Here is an 18,706-nt window from a genome sequence, read left to right as displayed (position 1 = left end):
TAGTAACGCCACGTCAATTGGCCGCAACGCCACACTTCCTCGACGGATTGGGATTCTCAACCAATCAGCGAAAGGAATGGAGCCAGATCGACTGGCGTAAGGAGAGCCTTAAGTCCTTCGGAGGCGGACTCCCCCACTTGGCTCCAGTTCATTGGCTCCCGAGTTCATCCTGGTGGAAGAAGCTGGCACAATGGATTGAACCGTGTATTGGTCTCTGTAGTTCAGTGGTAGTGATAACCTACACACCCACCTTTTCCTCCAGACACGAGGATTCATGCTAGTCTCTCGCTTGACTTCTTTAAAACGCAGCCTCCACTTCTCCTTTCTTCCTATACCCCAGTCCCGGATCATCTCTGCTCTCTTGTCAGTGCACCCTCAGTAACCCTAAACCCATCGGTTTTACACTTCTTCAGGCAGTATCAATATTAATATTAACATTACTGTGTGGAGTAGAAGGGCACTCAAGTCCGCAGAGGTCAAAAGGCAACTACATGCCAATAAAGTTCTTTCTCCAGGCCCCACAACCCGCCCAAAAGGCAACCACAGCCAAACAGTACATTCAGTAGAGCTCAAAGTAACAAGAAAATGGAATGGTAACTTGAAGCCCTTGAGCCCAAAATACCATCTACCTTATTCAAATAGTCAGCATTTTGGTCTAATGCTGATGCAATTCACCCCCTCATCCGCCTATCCAGACACACTGACAGAGACAGTGAAGTCCCAAATTTCTAGAATTGGGGATTAGAATGGAGGAATGATGAGTCATTTTGTGAGCCTCAGATCTACCTGTCCCTCCCCTCTTAAGAACTAAACATTGGGGCCGGAGGTATAGTATGCTAGCCTTGCAGGCATAGCTGGCCCAGGATCCATACAGGCACTACGTATGGTCCCCTAAGCACAGCCAGGAGTGATCCCTGAAAGCAAAGCCAGGAGTAAGCCCTATGCTCCACTGAGGCCTAAAACAAAAACAAAAGAATTAAATACTTGTCCTTGTCCAGAGAGGTCTACCTTCCAGACCTTTTTCCACTCATTCTTTCATCTTGCATAAAATATGTGGGCTTTTTTAGGAAAAGAATAACTAGAGCCAAAGCTTTCTGAGCAAGGATTCCGATAAGCCTCTCCTCTACCCAGCCTCAAGCTCCTGAGATAATGGATACTGGGAGAGAGTATCTTAGATAGCCAGCAGTCAACTGAATCAGACCACCTTCTCACTCATGTATATGTAGTAAGCAGACAGACATAAACATATTTTACTCAAGGGAGGGGGAACAGGAAAAAAAGTACCACAAGCAAAGTCAGTGCTTTGTTATGTGAAGGGGAGCTTCATCTGGAACCAGAATGGCAGTAACAAGGACTAATTTCATAGGACTATTTGCCCATGCTAAACATACAGGAATAGATGCAGTCACATTCCCCATGAATGGTATGGCAGAAAGTCTTCCCTGACAGATGGTCCCAGAGGCCCCAGCTCAGATTCTTTAAAGCAGGGCAGCTACAGGTCACAAGGCTCCAATAGAGATGTCCGAAATTCTTCAATAAGCATTTCACGGTCAGGGGGATGGATCCAACTCAAACAAATTTCTAGGTACAGCGGGACAGACCTGAAGAACAAAGAAGGTGATATCTAAGTATGAAGGCTAAGCAGAAGGTTGGCAGCCATTACTTCCCTTTCATTGACCATCCCCACTCCTTAGGGGATGGACCATTCCCAGCAGGCCTTGGTGCTTTACCATGTAGCATTCTCCTGTGGCAACTGACTCTGAGCATCGAGTTTCTTCCAGAAAGCAATGGCTTCATCTTTCCGCTCTAGCTTCCTCAGAGTCTGAAGCAGGTGAAAGGAAGTGTCTTGATCACCTGTAGCCCAGCCCCAGAGGAGAGTGCCTTAGAACTTTAGAACTTTATAGGACCTCACACACCTAACACCTAACACCCAACACATTTTTTGGGGGGTGTGTGAAGGGGGGTGTCACACTCATGGTACTCAGGGCTTACTTCTGGTTCCACACTCAGGAATCACCACTGGGGGACCATATGGGGTGCTGAGGATCAAACCAAGGTCAGCAGCATTCAAGGCAAGCACCAACCTGCTGTACTATTCTTGTTCCAGGCCCCTGCACCTTTTCATAGGAGAGGAAACAGGGAGGGGGCCAGAGCAATAGTACAATCGGTACAACAGAACCATCCCATCTGGTTCCCCAGGCACCACCAGAAGTGATACCTAAGCACAAAGCCAGGGCCAGGAATAAACCCTGAGCATTGTCGGGTATAACCCAAAAACAAAACAAAAAACAAAAATGGGAAATAAGCCTAAAGTGGGGAAGTATCTTGCACATGGAACAAGATCATTTCCAAACTGTTTTCGTTTGGAGGCCACATCCAGTGGTACTCAGGGCTTATTCTTGCCTCTGTGCTCAGCGATTTCTGGTAGTGTTCCAGGAACCATATGCAGTGCCAAGAGATGGAACCAGGGTCAGCTTTTTTTTACTCCTGGCAGTGCTCAGGGGACCATATGGGATGCTGGGATTCGAATCCGGGTCAGCCACGTGCAAGGCAAACGCCCTACCCGCTGTGCTATCGCTCCAGCCCCTAGGATCAGCTTTTGCAAAGCAACAACCTTAACTGTTCTACTATCTTTCTGGAATAAACTTTTTAAATTTTTTTTTGGAGGGGGCAGGTGTATTTGGGGCCACACCAGACAGTACTCAGGGCTTACTCCTGTCTCTGTGTTCAGATGCCATTCCTAGAGATGTTTTGGGAGACCAAGGGTTGAACCAGGATCATTTATGTGCAAGGCAATGCTAAAAACTCCTGTGCTATCTCTCCAGTCCTAACCATTTTGCCTAATTGCCTACCCAGAATGAAGGGCTCAGCTAGCTCTGTTCCTTCCCAACACCTCCAGCAGAGCACGGACTGTCTATCCAAGAACATTAGGAAGACCAGGAACATTCCCAGGAAGAGCTCATGTACACTTACATTTGTCTTGTATATGTCTGGACACCTGGGTCTAACACAATCCATTATCAATACTCATAACAAGAAATATTACTCTCACACGTATACCAAAGTACCTTCCCCTTATGGGCCCCTCTCCTTGCCCACGGAGTGGAAGTATACAGACCTGGACATATCTGCACAGCCAGGAGGAAATCTTGTAGGGCTTTGGTGTCCTGTCCACTAGCCACCCACTCCAGTCCACGACTAACCAGGGCAGCTGTACGAAACTGTGCAAGTGTGACTTCTGACAGAGAGTCCTCCTCACAGTTGGAACCAGGCCCTAGGGACCACCCAAAGTCAAGAAGTTACTGTCAGTCAGAGAGTCACCAAGACACCCTCCCTGCCCCCAAGTTCCCCTGTCTTGTCTTATATTTAAAAAAAATTTTTTTTAAGTTCCATTTTTAAACAAAAAAAACTCCTAGTTGGCTGGGACACAAAGAAAGGGAACTGACATTCCAGGGATGAAAAGGAGAATTTAAAATCCAGATCACCTTGCCCCTTATCCTCTGGTATAGTTCGAAAGAGCAGTTCAAGGCACCTAGAGAGAGATATGGAAGATATGAGGTTGAAGGGGAGTCAACCTCAGACACTCTGGGGAAAGAATGATACTTGCCGCCTCCGGTCTCAATCAGAAAATTAAGCCTCCACACTTCCCCTTGTGTCCTAGGCTCACCGGCTAAATTCACTAATTGCCTCCTTGTGGGCCCCCAGTTTCACCCAGGCATGGCCCTGCAGCAGGTAGGTGGCAGAGACCCAGAGTGGGCAGTGCGGTGACTCCATGGTTCTCCTCTCAGCATCTTCACACAGCCACGGCATCCTGGGAAGTAGCGGTGAAATGCGGTCGAGCAGTTCCTCACACACAGTTAAAGCATCGTGGGCTTGGCCTGCCTGGATCAGCGCTGCTGCAGCCTCTAGAAACACCTCAGGCATCCTGGGGCCCGGGGGGCCTGGAGGTAGGGAGAACTGGGGTGGAAGAAGGAAGAAGCATCTTGAAGAGGTGCGAACTACCACCCCCAGCCTTTCTATCAGGCTCTGCTTCCATGCAGAGACCACCCACTACTTGCTGTCCTAGACCCTTGCTCTGGGAAGACTTCCTGATCTGGTCCATCAATCTGGATGGTGAGAACAGCAGAGGGAAAAGACAGAAAGCAGCACTGCTCTACCCCCAAAGGGACTCCAATCCTTCCACCCCTCTGCAGAGAATATTACAGAGAGACTCACCTTTGGCTTTGAGTCATCTAGCAACAGGGCCAGCAGATCCAAATAATGTTCAGCAGCGGCTTCCGCCCTAGGAATTATATAAGCCACGGCCTCACCATGGGCCCTAGTAGGCTCTTCCAAGGTTCTTAATTACTGAAAAGGGGCTCTAGGGCCCTAGGGCGAGAAGGGTGGGGTATATAGGCTCTAGCCCTAACTCAATATGGATCTATCCCTACTTGCAGAATGGGCCGGGGAGACTTCAGAATTTTATTTCAGGGATGGGGGAGTTTAGTTATACATGTCAGTGCTTGAGGGCTATTCCTGAATCTATGCTCAGGAGTGACCCATGACAGTGCTCTGGGAAACACATGTAGTTCCAGGGATTTAACCAGTGTCAGTGGGATACAAGGCAAGCACCTTAACCCTTGTGCTATCTCTTCAGACCCTAGATTTCAGAACTTTATGTTTATTTTGGGGCCACACTCAGCAATACTCAGGGGTTACCCATAGATTTGCACTCAAGAATTACTCCTGGTAATGCTCAGGGAACATATGGGATGCTGGGATCAAACCTGGGTAGGCAGAGTGCAAGACAAACACCCTAACCACTGTACTATTGCTCCAGCCCCACAAATTCTGGAATTTTAAAGTCACAGGTTAGTGTCCGGGTGAAGTATCCTTAATTCAGGAATGAGGGTCTACAGCACTGATTCATCTATCCATGAAGAATGAAATGAGCAAGGTGAAATCTTACCTCCCAGTCTGTAGGCATCGGTTTGCTAGTCGGTACTTGGCCTGGCTGCGTGTGTCACAGTAGAGCGGTGAGGCTGGGTCAGGTGGAGGAAGTAGCAACTCTACCTCAATGAGAAGTGGAGGGGCTTCACGCCTCCGAGTAATACTTAAGGCCTAACAAGGACAAAAGGTAGAAAGCAGTATCTGTAATCTTCAGGAGCAATATTCCTTCTACTTACACCAACCAAGCACCATAGTAACTTTCCAAATCCTTTATCTTACATGGCATAATTTTTTTTTTGGAGGGGATGGGAGGTGGGGAGTGGGGGTGGGTGTTAGGTCACACCTGGCAGTGCTCAAGGGATACTCTTAGGTCACTGTTCAGGGGTTAATCCCAGTGGTGCTCTGGTGATAATGCAGCACCAGGCATCAAACCCGGGCTTCCCATGCAAAGCATGAATTCCAACCCTTTGAGCCATCTCCAGGTCCTGACCTGGTCTATTTCTTTACCTCAACTAGCAGCTCCAGACTCTTCAGCTCTGCCTCTGTGTTCCCGACTTGCTGATATATCCTCGAGGCTTCCAGAAGCAGGGAACCAGTGACTGATCCCCCTTTCAGGGCTGTAAGCAGGTACAGCAAAGCTGTCTGTGGATTGCCCTTGAGGGGGAAAAGGATAAAGCCTCAGCTACTCTCTCAAAGCAGAAAGTTCTTCTGAACAATCTGCAGTTTCCCTAACCCACCCATGGACCATCTTTACCAGCTTTCGAAGACAGGTGCCCAGGGCTGTATACACTTGGACCATCACAGACCGGGAACATAGACCTGAGGCCGCTTCATGCAGGTTGCTCAGTGCCTCAGCCAGGCTCCCCTCGATCAGGTACTGTAGGCCTGAGGGCAGTAAGGTGGTAAGCTTAAAGACTACCACACGGCGGGAAACAAGAGCCCAGAAGAAGCTCCATCGAGCTGAACGAGAGCTGAGGTGGGCAGGAGATTAGACCCAGCAAGACAAGGAGTGGGCAGGAAGGCATGTATCAAGCTGACCTTGGCGGAAGGCAAATGCCGTCAGAAGGACACCCCTCAAGTTCCGAGCATCCTGCAGAGTCAGTGGGGCATCTGACCCCACGGCTGGGGGAGCCCAAGTTTTCAGAAGCAGCAGTACGTCTTCTGAGGCCCCATTCTGGGAAGAGAAGGATAATCAGAGGTACCAAATTGATAGCCAGCTTGGCTTTTCCTATCTTGGTCTGCCCTAGCTGGACCCAGAGCTCAAAGGTTCCCCAGATTTCTGTTCCCTTGGTTCTCAGAGACAGACAGCTGTGAGTCACAATAAGGCAATAAAAGGATGAAATAAACAGTCTTGAGGCAATGCTGATCTAGTATGGTTCCTCACTAGGACACAAGGCAAGATCCATCTGGGTTGTTTGTATGTGTGGTGATGGCAATGGACAGTAGTGTCAGGGATTCAAGGCATGCAATACATGCACTTTGCCCCCAAATCCTATCCCTGGCCTTACTTTTTTTTTTTTTTTTTTTTTTTTGGCTTTTTGGCTCACAACTTACTCCTGGCTCTGAAATGAGGAATGATTCCTGGTGGTGGTGCTCAGAGGACCATATGGGATGCAAGGGATTGAACCCAGGTTGGCTGCGTGCAAAGCAAATGCCCTACCCACTGTACTATCACTGTGGCCCTCCAATTTTTTTTCCTTTTACATTTGAGCTCTGATGAGAAGCTGGAGCTTAGAGATGACTTCACTAAGGTCATGAGAGACCTAATCCAACCCAAGATCATATAACTGTTAAAAGGGGGAGAGAGAGAGAGAGGGGTTGGGGGAGAGAGAGAGAGAGGGGAGAGAGAGAGAGAGAGAGAGAGAGAGAGAGAGAGAGAGAGAGAGAGAGAGAGAGAGAGAGAGAGAGAGAAGGAGGGGGGCTGGGGGAGAGAGAGGAGAGAGAGAAAGAGAGAGAGAAAGAGAGAGAGAGATAGAGAGAGAGAGAGAGAGAGAGAGAGAGAGAGAGAGAGGAGCGAGAGCTCACTGGGTTGGAGCATACTTCACATGCAGGACACCTGAGTTCAATCCCCAACACAAAAAGGTTCCCTGAGCATTGCCAGGCGCAACCCCCCAAAACAAAGCTGGGAATAACCCCTGAGCACCATGGGGTGGCCCCCAGATAAATGAACAGAATGAGTTTTTTGTGGTTTTTATTTTTTGGGCCACTCCTAGCTCTGCACTCAGGAAAAACTCCTCGCAGGCTCGGGAGAACCATATGGGATGCCAGGGAATCAACCCATAGGGCTGCATGCAAGGCAAAAGCACCAACCCCTACCCATTATTCTATCACTCCAACCCACAAACAGAATGCTCTTAAGAGAATTCCCCCCAATGGAAGACCAGCCAGAGCAAGGTCATGTAAGAGTCTGAGAGAGGGGCTGGAGAGATAGTACAGCGGGCAGGCAATTTGCCTTGCACATGGCCCACCCAGGTTTGATGCCCAGCATCCCATATGGTCCTCCAAGCACTGCCAGGAGTAATTCCTGAGTGTGGAGGCAGGAGTAACCCCTGAGCAACAACCAAGTGTGGTCCAAAACGCCCCCCAAGAAAGTCCCTGAGAGAACCTGGGTGTCCTGAACACCAAAAAACTCAACAGTCTCAGCCGCATGCGACAACAATGCTATAACAGCTAAAGGGGTGGGAGGAGGGAGGAACTGTTGAACCTGGGTCCCATCCCACATTACCTGACTACCGTTCAAGGGTTGCAGCAGCGAGGTCAGGTCCTTAAGCCGGTCAGTGCTCAGCCAGAGGGCAGCTTGCAGGCCAACAAGGCAGTGCAGGGCAGGGAGCAGCTGAGGCAGCTGGGAAGAAGCATCCAGGGCAGAGTCCCACAGTCCCTGAAGTCTACGCTCCAGCCTGGGGCCCTGCTGCTCCTGGGTCTCCAGCACTGTAGAGTAGACACAGACCCAGCTGAAGTGGGACTTCTCTGGCTTTCCTCAGTGCCAAAAGAGCACAAATGGCTCAGTGGCACGGGCGAAGCCACATGGCGGTTTAAAGAAGGGTATTTCTCTCTATGAAGATTAACGGACTGTGTGGATTCTCCATCCCCTGGCTAAAGCAACCCCAATGTGGGGCACGGAAAACAATCTCTGATCCTCACCTCTCTCCAGGCCCCGCTGGATATCCTGGGCCAGGTCCTCGCTGAATCCCCGGGCCAGGCTCACTCTCAGGGTAATCAAATTGCAGGTAACAGTCAGTTCCAAGGGGAGAACAAAAGGAGCCACCGGCAGCCCTGGAGCAATAGATGTGGGTGTGGGTCTCACAAAAGACTCCAGGGAACCATTCCCCAGTGAGTACCCAAATCTAAAGAAATCTCCACCACAACCAAAATGCCCTCAATACAGGCTGGGGTGTTGGGGGATGGTGGGAGGGAAAAGGGGAACATTGGTGATGGGAAATGTATAATGGTGGAGTCTATTGGTGTTGGATCATTGTATGACTGAAACCCAATCATGATAAAAATTTAAACAAAAACAAAATGCCCTCAATAAGACCCCTCCGTTGGGATAAAGTTTGGAAAGAGCAGAAAGTTCCTCAAAAGCTTTTTTCCTCCCCTCCCCTCCCCTCCCCTCCCCTCCCCTCCCCTCCCCTCGCGCTCGCTCTCTCGCTCTCTCGCTCTCTCGCTCTCTCGCTCTCTCGCTCCCGCTCCGCGCTCTTCTTGCATCTTAAACAGAACTCTCCCCAATCCTCCTTCCCCCCTCCCCGCCCCCCGCCCCAATAATCACTTCCATCCCGGACCCGCAAAACTGACTCCACTGTGAAGTAGGGGAAGTCCCTGTCCTAGTGTCCTGGGGGAGGAGAGGGAGGGAACAAAGGGAACAAAGCGGAGGGGACGCACACCTCCTCCCCTCTCCCTTACCTCGCAAACTAAGGAGGAGTCCTGTGAAGCCTTGCAGTGCCTCCTGAAGTAAATGCTGTCGCCGCCAAGTCAGATCCGAGTTCCAAGCCACCTATCAAACGTGGATGGCAGTCACTAAAGACCGGTCGCTTAAACGCCCTTCTCCAGGCGTTTCTGGCTATTTGTGGGAGGTCAAACCAACCCCTCCCCGTCGGCGAGGGGAAACCACTCCAAACCCTCTTTCTGGTACTCTAAGGCTGCAACACAAGGGTCCTAGTAACTGCATTACCTTAAGCTGTCGAACTAGCTGGTTATTTTTCTCCTTCCACAGGTCCAGGCAGCTGGCATGCGGAGGTGGGGAGTCCAGAGGGGTCTGGAGCAACATGCTGGCCCGGACTCCCTGAGAGGGCTTCGGACAGGTAAGCCTGACCCCTCACCCGAGTTCCCAGCCGAATAGAGGGGTGGTCGATAAACGTCCACACCCCCGCAGTGCCGTGCTCTCCCCGGAGTCGCAGCCGGGGCAGCCTAACCGCCTTTCCGCGGAGAAACAAACCCACGCCTAATCTCGCAGCCGCCTCCCGCCTCGGCCTTTTCCACCCTGGCCTCTGATTGGCCCGGCCGGCAACATTCTCGGCTGCGATTGGTGGACGACAAGCGCTCAGCTCCGCGGGAAACTCGATTTGAGAAAGCCAGGAAGGGGTGCTAGTAGGAGACCGGCAGAGGCGGGCCTGCCGCAGGGAGGTGGAACTTCGCTAGCTCGAGCCACGTCGGAGGGCAGTCTTGAGAAATCGATCTCAGCACCGGGGTTCACCGGAACTGCCTTTCCTCGAGCCACACTCCAGGTCTACATGACTTGCACCTTTGCGGTGAGCGGAGCCGCGCGATGCACTCTGGGAGTCGTAGTCCTGCGCAGGTCGGCCGCGAAAAAGTCCCGCCCCGCTGAGTGTCCACCCAAGTCAATGCTCGAACCTAGGCCCTGGGGAAATTACGTATGCAAAATTTACAAAACAAAATAAAACTGGCTCTTGTCATACATAAGACCAACTGAAAGTGGAGACATTGAATTTTTAATGAATGAACATATATACATATTCATATTGGACTTTATTAAAACAAAAATCTGTGCTACAAGACACCATCAATAAAATTCAAAGCCAAAAAGGGAAGAAATTATTTACAAGTCGTAATGAACTTGTACCCTCATAATGGACTCAGGAGGATTGAGTCCACTTTTGTTCACTGCATGCACAATATATAACTCTCAAGGATCGATAATTAAAGGATTTTTATAAAACATTTTTAGGGTTCAGAGAAATAATAAAGTGGGTAAGACGCCTGCTTTGCACGCAACTGACCTGGGTTGACCTGCATTCTCCTGTCCACCTTTTTCGCTGGAGCAAATCGATGAGCAACGGGATGACAGTGACAGTGACAGTGACCTTTTTCCCCAGCCTGCCAGGATTTCTGAACACAGAGGCAGGAGTAAACCCTGAGCACTACCAGGTATGAGTCCCCAAAAAAAGCAAAATGAAAGAAAAAAATTAAGATAGGCAATAAAATATGAACAGAAATTTTACCATAAGAGAAATACACAAATGGTTAAATAATTACATAAAGATGTGCCAAAGAGGTAGGTTAACATGTAAGGAGACTGCCCTGATTCCCAGCACATTCAGGTGTGGTCCAAATACAAAACAAAATAAAATAAACAAATGGGAAGGAAATATTTCCATTGATAATGGAAAATGTACACTGGTGAATGGATGAGGATTGGAACATTGAATTATTGAAAACCAATCATGAACAACTTAGTAACTGTGTATCTTACAGTGACTCAAAAAATAATTAAAAAATAATAATTACAGCAACCAGAGTGATCATACAGCAGGTAGGCCTAGCACACAGCCAACCGGGGTTCAATCTCCATCATCCTATATGGCTGATCCCCTGAGCCCTCCAGTAGTGATCCCATGCAGCATGGATGTGACCCCTCAAGCCATCCCCCCAAAAAATTTACATGAACAGATACTCAAAATTTTTATTCCATTATAATAACACAAAATAAAACCAGGAGCAATCATTATGCACAAATACTAGTTACAATAAAAAGCACAGATAATACCACATGTTGGTGAGCATGTGGAGAAATTAGATCCTTCATACATTGGCAGTGGGAATATAAAATGGTATATTTATTTTTGAGCCAGGTTGCCAGTTCTTAAAATGTTAATCATATGCTTACCATATGACCAAGTAATTCTACTCCAAGGAATCCTCTCAAGAGAAATGAAATATGGCTATGCCTAGACTTATACTTAAATTTTTATAGCAGCTCAAAAATATTCATAATAGCTGAACAGTAAAAATGACGCAAATGCCCAGTAGTCAATACCAACCATAATGGTATAAAATGGGGTTTATTCTTTAGTTATTCAGCAACCCAAAAATGGGGCAAAGTGGGGCCAGAGAGACAGCACAGTGGGTAATATACACAGCTGACCCGGATTTGATTCCCAGCATCCCATATGGTCCCTAAGCACCACAGGGGTAATTCCCAAGTTCAGAGTCAAGAGTAATCCCTGAGCATAACTGAGCCTGGGGGTACCCCCGCCTCCCCCAAAAAGGGGGAAAGCAATACATTCACCAACAAAAATGAACCTCAAAACTATATTCTAAGTCAAGAAGTAGATGAAAAGACTACATATTGCATGATTCCACTTTATGAAATTTTCAGGAAAAAATGAAGATGGCTAAAAGAACAGGAATGCATAAATTTGTTTGTTTTGTTTTAGGGGGCCATACCTGGCAATGCTCAGGGGTTACTCCCAAGCACTGGTGGTGCTTGGGGGACTATGAGATAACTGGATTGAATCTGGGTTTGGGCTCATGCAAGGCAAATGCCCTACCAGCTATACTAATATTCTAGCCCTTGGAGCACATGATTTGTGTGCAGGAGGCCTGGGTTCAATTTCCCAGCACCACTGAGACTCTAAACACTGTTGAGTGTGGCTCAAAACTTGAACAAAAAAAAAAGAAAAAAAAGAGAGAGAGAGAGAAAATAACCTACAGAATGAATCAAATATTTGCAAAATATATGTCTGATAAGGAAATTGTATCTAGAGTAAACAGTACATATTAAGAAAGGCAACCCAACCCAAATAGAATACGGGTTGGAATGGACAGTTCTTTAATAAGCTCAAAATCATTAATCATCAAGAATATGAAACTGGGGCTGGAACGATAGCACAGCAGGTAGGGCGTTTGCCTTGCACGCGGCCGACCCGGGTTCAATTCCCAGCATCCCATATGGTCCCCTGAGCACCGCCAGGAGTAATTCCTGAGTGCATGAGCCAGGAGTAACCCCTGTGGATCGCCAGGTGTGACCCAAAAAGAAAAAAAAAGAAGAAGAATATGAAACTGGTGGGCTGTAGCGATAGCACAGCATGACAGGACATTTGCCTTGCACGCGGCTAACAAGGGTTCGAATCCCGGCATCCTATATGTCCCCTGAGCACTACCAGGAATAATTCCTGAGTGCAGAGCCAGGAGTAATCCTGTGCATTGCCGGGTATGACCCAAAAAGAAAAAAAAAAAAAAAGAATATGAAACTGGGACCGGGATCGATAGTACAGAGGGTAGGACAAAGCATGTGGTCGACCCAAGTTCAATCCCTGGCATCCCATACAGTACCCTCAAGCACTGCCAGGAGTAATTCCTGAGTGCAGAGCCAAAAGTAATGTTTGAGCATCACAGTGTGTAGCCCTAATAAAAAAAGAAAGCAAAATAAAAAAAAGTATGAGAAGTAATACCACCAGGAGATACTACTTCATATACATCTGGATAATTAAATTCAGAGAGGTAAAAGTAAGTATTATCAAGAATGTTTAGAAAGTGGCTGGTGTAAATGTAAAATGGCGTAGCACCTCTGAAAACAAACTGGCAATTTCTCAAAATATTAAACAGAGTTACCATATAGCACCTAGCAACTCTACCAAATACCACTAGATAGCTATTACAGGGAAATGAAAATATATCTGAAATAAAAACTTGTACATGAATGTGCACAGCAGCATTGTTCATGGTGTTAAAGGGTATAAACAAGCAAAATAGTCACTGACATAAATAAAATATATTTATATCATGTGACTGATAAATAAGAGGTGTGACAGCATACAATGGAATATTATTTGACCATAAAAATAAGGAAGTTCTGATACATTCTAAAATAAGATGAACTCTGGGGACAGAGAAAATAGTACAGTGGGCAGGATGCTTGCTGTGAACACAGCCAACCCAGGTTTGATCCCCAGCACCACATATGGTCTCAGAGCCCCACCAGGAGTCATCCCTGAGCACAGAGTCAAGAGTAAGTCCTGAACACCAGGTCAGGGGTATGGACCAAAAAGAAAACAAACAAACAAACAAAAATAATTAAGATATAATTAAGATCAATCTTGAAAACAAGCAGAATGAAAGAGGGAAGTACAGAAAAAGCCATATATTTTATAATTCCATTAAAATAAAATGCCCCAAACAATTCCTGAGTGCAGAGCCAGGAGTAACCCCTAAGTATTGCACAGTGTGGCCAAAAAACAAAAACAAAATAAAAATGAGACATATACATCTGTTAAGAAGGGTATGCCTAATGGGGCTGGAGCAATAGCACAGTGGGTAGGACGTTTGCTTTGCATGCGGCTGACCCGGGTTCAATTCCCAGCATCCCATATGGTCCCATGAGCACCGCCAGGGGTAATTCCTGAGTGCAGAGTCAGGAGTGACCCCTGTGCGTCGAAGGGTGTGACTCAAAAATAAAATTTAAAAAAAGGGTATGCCTAAAGCAATCATAAATAACTGTTGGGGGGCTGAAGCGATAGTACAGTGGGTAGGGCATGTGGAGACCCGGGTTTGATTCCCAGCATCCCATATGGTCCCCTGGGCACCTCCAGGAGTAATTCCTGTGCATTGCCAGGTATGACTCAAAAACCAAAACCAAAACCAAAACAAATAACTGTTGGATGATACTGGTTTTAATGTAGGTATATAGACAGGCAACAACCGGGCCCTTGGCAATGAAATTTGGTCAACAGAACTTCTGGGAGGAAAATCCTAAGACTGATCCACCCTGTGGATACAGAAAACAGACCTGATAAGACCTTCAGCCACTCTAAGGAGGCTGGATCCCTCCCCCATGAAGTTCCTTAAATCCTGGGACCTCGCCCTTATCTGATTAAAATGTGATCCAGCCCCGAGAAGACTCCAGAACTTCAGGATCAAGACAACCCGAGAAGAGCCTATAAAAGACACCTTGAACAAAGGAAGGGCATGCATATGCTGCCTAAGCCTGTGTGCTGCTTGTGCCCATGTACAAGTGTATGCATGTACAAGAGTACATGTGGTGCCCGAGCACATGTGTTGCCCACATCTCACCTCTTGAGATGTGGACTTTTATGCTTTCCTATCAAAAGCTGGGGAGTGTGTAGGGGCTCTTTCTGCCCTTGGAGAAGCCCGAGGTCTCTCTTGAGCATCTCTCTCTCTCTCTTCCCCGTCTTCCTCCCCCTCCACACTTTCAAAAAAAACCCTCCAAATAAAATCTCCGCTTCATGTAAGTCACCCTTCACATAAGTCACTTGTGGGCCCACCTACATCAGTTTGTCCTTGCTCCTCCTGCAGGGAGACTAGGTTTATTGAGTTACTCCAACCACAGTGCTCCTGAGTCACACCCAATTCCATCAGGCACTCCTAATCCTATACTGCTTTTCTTTTTCCTTTATGTCCTTTGCATAGTTTAGAGCAATATCCTTTTTATATAGACACAGATAGACAGTTAATGCTATGCTTTTGTAACATGGGAGTTAATTGGCTTCAAATAATATTTACTCCTGGGCATCCATCATATTTACCTGACTTAGGCCTCAGTTATCCTTACTTCCTAACACCGCCAAAAGGAGGGTCCCAGCAAGGGACTTGGATGGATCCAGAATAAGCTGTAAGCTATCCTGGCATCGAAAAGGGACAGGCTGAGTGCCATAAGAAGTATAATATACTAAAGCATGGTCATGGAACAAATTGTCATGACCCAAAAAAGAAGTAACTGAATTGGGGCTGGAGAGATAGCACAGCGGGTAGGGCGTTTGCCTTGCAGGCGGCCGACCCGGGTTCAAATCCCAGCATCCCATATGGTCCCCTGAGCACAGCCAGGGGTAATTCCTGAGTGCAGAGCCAGGAGTAACCCCTGTGCATTGCCAGGTGTGACCCAAAAAGCCAAAAAAAAAAAAAAAAAAAAGAAGTAACTGAATAAGGGTCCTGCTGGAGTTAGGAGGGACTTACCTGCCCTGAGGACTGGAGTCTGGGCTATATAGAGAGATGTTCCCAGGAAGAGCCACCCTTTAAAGCCACCCTTTAACTCTTAGTGTGTTCATACAAAATGACTAGAAGTGATATAGGCAGATAGAGAGGGAAAGGCCCTTGGCAATAAAATTTAGGTCAACAGAACTTCTGGGAGGAAATTCCTAAGACTGATCCACCCTGTGGATAAAGAAAACAGACCTAATAAGACCTTCAGCAGACCTGAGGAGATTGGACCCCTCCCCATGAAGTTCCTCTCCTCCCAAATCCTCAAATCTCCCCTTTAATCCGATTCAGCCCCAAAAGACTCCAGAACTTCAGGATCAAGACAACCCACAAAGAGCCTATAAAAGCCACCTTGAACAAAGAAAGGGCTTGCATATGCTGCCAGAGCCCGTGTGTTGCTCACACCCGCTTGGCTGAGTACAGGCAGTGCCTGAGCACGTGTTGCCCACATCTCCCCTCCTGAGATGTGGACTTTTATGCTTTCCTATCTAATCTGGGGTGTGTGTAGGGGTTCTCTCCGCCCTTGGAGAAGCCTGTGTTCTCTCTTGAGTGGTTACTCTGTCTTACTCTCCACTCTCTCCTACTTTCTCTTCCTCCTTCCCTTCAAGAACCCTCCAGGGGCTGGAGTGATAGAAAAGCAAAATAAATAAATAAATAAATCCTCTGGGTGTGACCCAAAAAGCAAAATAAATAAATAAATAAATAAATCCTCTGGGTGTGACCAAAAAGCAAAAATAAATAAATAAATAAATAAAATCTGTTTTACTTCATTGCTTGTCTACTCCTGAAATTCTTTGCTTCGAGACAAGAACCCAGTAACCCTGGGTCTGGGTGACAGAGGCAGATCGGGAGAAAGTGTCTTTCTCCTCCCACTCATGTGAGCCACCCATGGGGTCCACCAACATCAGAAGTATTATAAGAAGTAAACTTAATATAATTGTTTAATTGATTACCAGCTGAGGAAAGGGGAAAACAATAAGCCCTTAGACGGAATCCCACCCTTGAGTGGATCTTCTAGAATTCTAGCGTTTTGAGCCTCCAGATAAGATTTTTGTCTTTGAGTTAATCTCCTAGAACTTTCCTGGAAGGAAGGGCTTATATCTGCTGTTATGCTAATATTCAGCCACATCTATTTGTACCCCATCCTTTATGATTTCTATATAACTAACAACCAATGCTGTGAGACAGGAATAAACAGTCACTGACTACCAACCAGCCTGTCGCCCTGTTCCTTCATTCATCCATCGCTGTCGGGCAGCTTCAGAGGCTGTTCTCGGCTACTGAAGGAACCCACACTCAAACTCAGAACTTATCTTTGTAACTTTTTAAAAAGTTACGCACAGGGGAATTTAAGATATACAAAAATTCTAAATATATGTATAACTACTGAATAATATGAAATTATACAAGTGAAATTATACAAGTAGGTGAGAAGCTTAGGCTACACTGAAGCAGACAGAAATATGATCACAATCTGTGTCCATACTGCTGTGGGCCCTGTGCAGCCAGGAAAGCCACTTCCTCCAATTATCCACTGAGGACATCCACCGTTGTTGGGAGGTTAGATCTTAGGTCAGATTACTTAATAGTTTTCCCTTAAACAACGCTCTGGGACTCCTGGTCTTTACCTTAGTATGTAATTTTCCTTTCACCTTGAGTAAAAAAAAAGATTCCTTTGGGGTGTGGCGACATCTCCTACAGTCTGTTGCTCGTGTTGCTCTCTTCTGAGAGACTTATTTATGAGTCTCTGGATGATAGCCGTTAATGAGCTTTTATGACACCAGAGACAGTTCTTGGGCATGACTGCCAGGCTGCAGGAAGCACGGAGAGATGGGGGGAGTCGCCTCTTCCTATCTCTCTGCAATGCTCCTATATTTCTTATAGGAGCTTTTAACTTTTGCATATGATATTAAATGTATAATTAAATATGGTTTGAGATGATGTCCAAATGTGTTTCCCCCATAGGTGGATGTTAAATTGTGCCAGCATCATTTTAATTTATTTAGCATTTTAATCATTGAATTATCTTGGCACCCCTGAACAATAAATTGACTATAAATAATTGAACTCAACATTAGTAACTTGATCTATATACCAATACCATTACAATTGTGTGTTACTTACTATGATCTTTGTATTGAATTTTGAAATCAGGAAGAGTTAATCATAGTAATTTCATATTAATTGCTTCTTTTAAATTTTTTCTGGTTCTGTTCTGGGTTCATGTTAGCTTTATGATATATCTGTCAATTGACAAAAGTCAGTTAATTTTTTATAAGGATTGCATTTAATCTGTACACTTATGTAGGTATCTTTTTTCATGTTAGCAATATTGTCTTTAATCCAATAAACAGAGACGTTATTTCATTAAAAAAAAAAAGATTCCTATCTTAAAGAAAGGTCACACCAAAGGACAAAGGGACAGCAGTGGAGAGTTATGGGCACTCTGGAGGTGGGGGTGGTGCAGTACCATTGCAAGAATATGAGACTGTTGTAAACCATATTATCTCAATACAAATGAAGGGGAGAGATTTTTTGTTTGGTTTTTGATTTTTAGGGTCTCACCCAGAGGTGCTCAGCACTTACTCCTGGCTCAGAGTTCAAGTATCACTCCTGGTGGGGCTCAGGGCACCATATGTTGTCTGGATGGAACCTGGGTCATGTGCAAGGCAAAGAGGCTATGATTTTTTTTCTTTGGCTTTTTGGGTCACACTTGGCAATGCTCAGGGGTCACTCCTGGCGGTGCTTGGGCGACCATCTGGGATGCCAGGGATCAAATGCAGGTTGGCTGTGTGCAAGGTAAATGCCCTATCTGCAGTACTATCCTCAGGCCCCTTTTTTTGCAGGGGTGAAATTTCTTGTGCTAATTCATATTCTAAATTTTTAAAATATTCTTCTTTGTTAGTATATACAGATTCTGATTACAAATGATGCATATATGAAACTTACATAATGTTGTAATACAACATTACTTTAATAAAAATAATTTTTAAAGCGGGGGGGGCCAAAGAGATAGTACAGGTGGTAAGGTACTTGCTTTGCATGTGGCTGTGGCAGCTGTACCCCTAGTTTGAATCCCTACCAGTATATATGGTTACCTGAGTACTGCCAGGGATCACTCCCATACCTGAGCCAGGAACAACTACTGAGCACTGCTGAGATCCAAAACCAAGTAAATAAATGTTAAAAAGAAAATAAAAGGGGCTGGAACAACAGTGCAGCGGGTAGGGAGGTTTGCCTTGCACGTAGCCGACCCGGGTTCGATTCCCAGCATCCCATATGGACCCCCGAGCACCCGCAGGAGTAATTCCTGAGTGCATAAACCAGGAGTAACCCCTGTGCATCGCCAGGTGTGACCCAAAAAGCAAAAAAAAAGAAAAAAGAAAGAAAATAAGAATAAAGTGATATGCTGACATGCATAATATCCTACAGTAAAATATTGTAAACCACAATGCCTAAAAGTGTGGGGTTGAGGGGAAGAAAAGAAAAAACAAAAGTGACTGTCATAGAGGCAGGCTCATGGGTGAAGGGAAACTGAGACAGTGGT

At 46.3% G+C, this 18,706-nt stretch overlaps 1 protein-coding gene across 1 annotated transcript; it reads right to left on the bottom strand.

Moving 5' to 3' along the window:
* Positions 1-1,219: 1,219 nt before the first annotated feature.
* On the bottom strand, positions 1,220-9,589 carry FANCG (FA complementation group G). Its single transcript, XM_004600395.2, has 14 exons — positions 9,098-9,589; positions 8,830-8,920; positions 8,071-8,202; positions 7,655-7,857; positions 5,968-6,103; positions 5,684-5,814; positions 5,437-5,583; positions 4,949-5,100; positions 4,216-4,282; positions 3,668-3,957; positions 3,486-3,532; positions 3,119-3,274; positions 1,731-1,854; positions 1,220-1,601 (listed from the first exon to the last, which is right to left on the bottom strand). The coding sequence occupies exons 1-14, from the start codon at positions 9,191-9,193 to the stop codon at positions 1,493-1,495; spliced, it is 1,881 nt and encodes a 626-aa protein (XP_004600452.2). The 5' UTR covers positions 9,194-9,589; the 3' UTR covers positions 1,220-1,492.
* Positions 9,590-18,706: the final 9,117 nt, after the last annotated feature.

Source organism: Sorex araneus, chromosome 1 (assembly GCF_027595985.1).
Source record: "Sorex araneus isolate mSorAra2 chromosome 1, mSorAra2.pri, whole genome shotgun sequence".
In the NCBI taxonomy this organism is placed as follows: Eukaryota; Metazoa; Chordata; class Mammalia; order Eulipotyphla; family Soricidae; genus Sorex; species Sorex araneus.
This window is presented reverse-complemented; position numbering and strand designations above follow the sequence as displayed.